General features: G+C 39.5%; 1 protein-coding gene across 1 annotated transcript in view; it reads left to right on the forward strand.

The window, feature by feature from the left end:
• Window positions 1–4,996, forward strand: part of nol11 (nucleolar protein 11) — a 7,888-nt gene that overhangs the window by 1,962 nt on the left and 930 nt on the right. Inside the window, exons 6-17 of the mRNA XM_025058861.1 lie at window positions 82–223; window positions 417–623; window positions 896–972; window positions 1,400–1,523; window positions 2,097–2,185; window positions 2,490–2,555; window positions 2,656–2,840; window positions 3,092–3,217; window positions 4,001–4,246; window positions 4,423–4,501; window positions 4,601–4,693; window positions 4,886–4,970. Coding sequence (XP_024914629.1) covers window positions 82–223; window positions 417–623; window positions 896–972; window positions 1,400–1,523; window positions 2,097–2,185; window positions 2,490–2,555; window positions 2,656–2,840; window positions 3,092–3,217; window positions 4,001–4,246; window positions 4,423–4,501; window positions 4,601–4,693; window positions 4,886–4,970 — 1,519 coding nt within the window. The remainder of the gene's footprint in view (window positions 1–81; window positions 224–416; window positions 624–895; window positions 973–1,399; window positions 1,524–2,096; window positions 2,186–2,489; window positions 2,556–2,655; window positions 2,841–3,091; window positions 3,218–4,000; window positions 4,247–4,422; window positions 4,502–4,600; window positions 4,694–4,885; window positions 4,971–4,996) is intronic.

The raw sequence follows: 4,996 nt of genomic DNA on the forward strand, positions 1-4,996 counted from the left end.
TATTACTGGTGTCAACATTTACCATTTCTTTGATATTTCAATATCCCAGTTTGTCTCTAACGACTGTCACTTCTCCAACAGAAGGGGAAACATTTCCTCTACCTGCAGAGGCTGAATCCTAACACGCTGCAGAGGTACCAGCTGGAGAGAGAAGAGTCCGGTCTTGCCCCGCTCAGCTGCTGTGCCTCCTACAGGGAACAGAACATTTGCCTGCTTTATCTTTGTAAGTCTAAACTCTCGCGGTAACTAGTTTTCATAACAGTTTCATTCACATTCACAGTGACCCACTGTAACCCACACAGGCATGGGTGAAAATCCCATTTCGTTGATTTGGGGGACAATAAACAGTAAAATATCAGAGAGTAATTCCTAGAGGGGACATTAAAAACTTGCTGTCTGTTTTTTCTGAAACCCAGATCCTAATGGTCATCTATACCAAAGCGTTGTCTCGACGAGGGGCTGGGGAACTGAAGATGGACGTCAGGTCCTTCCACTTCCCCGCAGACTGCTATTGTCCCTTTCTGTGGGTGAAGGTCCACTGGAGGCAGCATCTGCCCTTGAACTAGATGAAGCCCATGTAGCTGTTGTAGGGGTTCCACACCCTTCAGCTGGAACTGGAAAAGGTAGAGTCAGTCCTGTTCACCTTGACCTGGACTTGTGATTTTTCAGGTGAAATTCTGTCTGGTGTCACAGTGTTTGAAATATGAACTGTAGCTGCATACATGCTTTATAAAAGGTGAAACTAGACACTATGACACCAAACTTTCAATTAATTTTGTATTTTATGGTTTTGTAGTAACTACACCAGATGGGCATCATAAAAATCCAGTGTGTGTTGTGTAAGAGCGATGACTCTGAATGATGTTTTAAATGTCCCATTTTTTTGTTCTTTCAGATTTTCTTTGCATCTGGAATACCAACTTCCAGACACTTCAGGCTGCAAAAGAGATGGGGGGTAAAATCTATGGGCAGGTGGGTAGTGGTTCAGGTTTGTTCAATGTACCGTAAAAAGCTCAATAAGCAGATTCACTCTTTATAATGGAATATAACAGTCAGATGACATACTGTATATATAAGCTATTAAAATACAATTTTATTTGACAGTATGTGGCATTTTATGGTAAATGTGATACACTGGTACCATTGAAATGGTTTTGTTGTTAGACCAAGGTTCCCTGTCCTTCCAGCTGTTGTGTACTGGTGGAGGACTGTATGACTTTGGTAGATCACTGTGCCTACTCTCCACTGTGACAGGGTTTGCTGTCCCGTATTCACAACTAAATAGTAGTCAACATTTAAAAAAAAAAATACCTAAAGAAGCTGTATTGACTTTTTTTTGTCTGAAACATTTACTCCTGACACTAATATAGATCCATGTTTTTACCTCCTCTTTTTATAGCTCTGGTGCTTTTTCAACAAATTATTCATTCCACATGGAAAAACCCTTTCTGTCATACCATTTGTGTGTCCCAAATCTTCTCTGGCCTCTGCGCTGGGAAAACTAAAACAGGCCAAATCTGAAGGTGAGTTGGAGAAGGAGTTCTTAACCTTTTTGACCTCAGAGACCCAATTCTTGCCCATACAAAGCCACACAGGGCCTGTTCAAATATTAACAGTAACCTGAACTAATTGGTCTTACTCTTAGTTTGAGTTGTATTAAATGATTAAATCAAATCTACTTACACAACAAGCAAAATCTGTGTCGAATAAAGCTGATATCAAATCAAATTTGGAGAAAATGTTTGGCTTCTTAGGCTTGGTGCTTCGCTTGTTAGAGTTAGACCACACTCCACGCACTGGGCTCTGTCTCGTTGCTTCTATTCACATACTTGTACATATAAAACTTCATTTTTTTTTATTCTAAAATACTTTCTTCTTAACTTTTACTATAGACTAGCCGTGTCATGTTTTTTTCCTACTTGTGATGAGATAGTTAAACATCTGACTGTTAAAGAACTGATCGTATCATAGATAACAGATGCACTATGTTCCTGATATAACACAGTCAATGCATGTTTAGGTTACTGTTTTATATCATTTGTGTGTTTTTTAATGTTTGTTTACTAAATTTAGTGCACTTTTTTTGTCTCTCCCAGAGTCAAAATCTCCAGCTTCTGTACCGTCTTGGAACAGTATTTTGCATGGAGAAAAGGTCCAGCCCTCTAGACCACAGGAGACCAAGAAGGTACATTTGATATCTTAAAAGTAACAGTATGAATTTCTTTTAATCAGTATCCAATTATTATATATTTGACATCCCCAGTGTGGACGGGTCAGTGAGAATAACCTTTGTGTATTTGTTAGTCAATCTATAATCCTGAATGATTGATGACTAATTAATCCACAGATTGGTTGTTTGGGTAAAATTCTTGATGTTAAGGACAGACTTCACTGTTGATTTTTTTGTAAGATGAAGAACGCTGTTAATTTCATCTTCTGTAATTTTACTGCTACTGTCAAATTAATTTTTTTTTTTTTTTTAATTATAGAGACTAACTCGTAAGACTCAGTCAACAACATGCTTAACAACTGACCAGGTGCTGGAGCTCATTAAGGTAATGATTATTCTAGGCACTTGTTCTTTTTGGGTCATATGTATAATAACAAAACAAGACTTTAGGTTACTTTAGCGTGACGCCATTTCCCTCACTGCAGACAGCCTCAGCAGAAGACGTGCAGAGAGAAGTAGAGGGGGTTCTGACTAGATCAGACGCCCAGAACCTGCAACAGTCCGTCAGTCTTTTTGTGTCGGCCCTTGTGTCACGTAGTCTGGAGGAATCGAGCTTCTACACGCCGAGCACCCTGGCTAGACTTGTGCACACCCAGTGTATGAGCCACAGGTCAGTACAGCAGGAGAATAAATGTCTAAATAACATAGTCTCTTAAAAATACAATCCATCTTTTTTTTCATATTTCTGTTCCTTATTAGTATAAATCAAACCGCACTCACTGGTTCATCAATATCACCAGTTTATTGATTTGAAAACGTAACTTAATTATTGCAGTGTCAACAACGTGTATGAATTATACTGGTGTTTAAAGCTACAGTAAAAGTAACAGTTTGACTGTTTCCTGTGGTGACCTTTCACAGTGTGTGTCCTGAACTTTTACTCCTGGCCCTGGAGAGGAAGGATTACTTCCTGTGTCAGCTCTGCCTGCAATTCTTCCCTGACATCCCTGAGGCTGTCACCTGTGCCTGTCTTAAGGCCTTTGTCAGGTAAAGGATGCAGATGTGTCTCCATCAGAAAAGTTTGTGTAGATCTGCTGTTCTAAGCAATGAAGCCTTATGACATCTGGGTTGTCTCTTAGTGAACCACATGGTAGAAACTCAAGGCAACAAAAGCTGTACATACATTGAATTAAGATAGTGTTCTGTCTGGGGCTGATGGTGATTCTGTGTTGCTACTTTAAATATAGGGTGCATTGAGCTAGGTTAGGCAGAATAACATGGATGCATTGTTGTTGTTTTTTCCCCTCTGTTTTTAATTGATTTATTCATTTTACAGATACTGCCTACTGTGGTTAAAATAACTCATAACCAGTCACCATACAGGGGTTCTTGGTTTACAACATTTTGTACTTTGGTTACCATCTCCCATAAATTTACTTAAAATAAATTTTCTTGTCGAACAGAGCAAACCCCTACGTTGTCACGTTTTGCTATACGTGGAAAACTCCTTTGTTTACATTCGCTGGTTGTACGCCGTGCTACATTCGCTGTCTTTCGTTTGTTTTGGGGGTTTTTTCTTTTGCCCTCCAATATGGCTCCAAAAACATAAGTCAGACTCTTCTGATGGTTATGACTGGTTAGCGGAGGTGAGTGACACAGGTCCTTGTGTACAGTATGTACAAGATCGACTTATGGGGTAAAGTGGAGTTATGTCGGGTCGTAGGAATTTGATTTGCCCTGTGTACACTAAGAAGCATGGGTTAGGTTTCCCTCAGCTTATGACTAACTAATATTAACTTAACCATGGCCTTTTGTGTTTTCATCTTACAGTATGCCTGACACTGATGCAGAGAAAGTAAGCCTGGAGCCTGACAGTGTCTCCTTCATGGAGACCCTCATCTCTGGCAAACACGTTGGAAATTATGTACAAAATGGTTTTAGTCCCAGCCCCTTGGATGTGGAACACACAGATGCCCTCAGTGGAGATGGTGTGGCCATACAGACCAAAACAAAGGAGGAGGAAACTGCACCATCAGAGCCGACATGTCCTGTGGGATTACACAAGGCCGTCCTACTGTATCCTGTCAATGCTCTGCTCTGAAACGCAAGAGTTTCATCTTTTATGTTTTCTTGACTATTAGAAATTTTATTTTATAAATCTGTAGAAAATAAGTTACATCAATCAAAAGAGAGTAAACCTTTTATTAAATATCAAAATGGTTCCATCTAATACCTTAACTCAAACCTCTTAGTAATGAAGTCTTACAGACTGCATACAGTGACACTTTTCTTCTCCCGCACTTAAAAGATCTGTCTTCTGAACAGGTTATTGTAAGTGACTCATACTTCTCTGTGATGTCAGCATGGATTTTTCTATCATTGTGTTGATAAATTAATTTTCTCTGCTTGCTGTCTTTCTCCATCGATCAGCTTTTCCTCCAATACCTCCAGTTCCTCTACCTGAAATTTTCTCAAGATGCCCCCACGCAGATGCACGGACTAAGATCACCAAGTCTCGCTCAGGTCTGTATAACCGTTAATCTACACGTGCACTAGCACTGGTGCACCCTGCTAGAGAAACTATATGTGGTGACAGTATTATTTGTTATTTAATTGTTTGGGTTTGTTGATCATTTTTTTAAACTTCTATTCAAATATGTGTAAAGATTACAATCTTAATCATGGTAAAAACAAATTCTGTGTATTTGGTTGTAGATTGTGGATTGGGTGTGCTTGCTGTTGGATGCCCATTTTACAGTATTGGTAATGACTCAAGAGGCCAAAGGTTTAATGCTGAACCCCCTAGCCTTTGTAATGTAACAGGTG

The sequence above is a fragment of the Cynoglossus semilaevis genome, chromosome 9, assembly GCF_000523025.1.
Source record: "Cynoglossus semilaevis isolate Cse_v1.0 chromosome 9, Cse_v1.0, whole genome shotgun sequence".
Classification (NCBI taxonomy): domain Eukaryota; kingdom Metazoa; phylum Chordata; class Actinopteri; order Pleuronectiformes; family Cynoglossidae; genus Cynoglossus; species Cynoglossus semilaevis.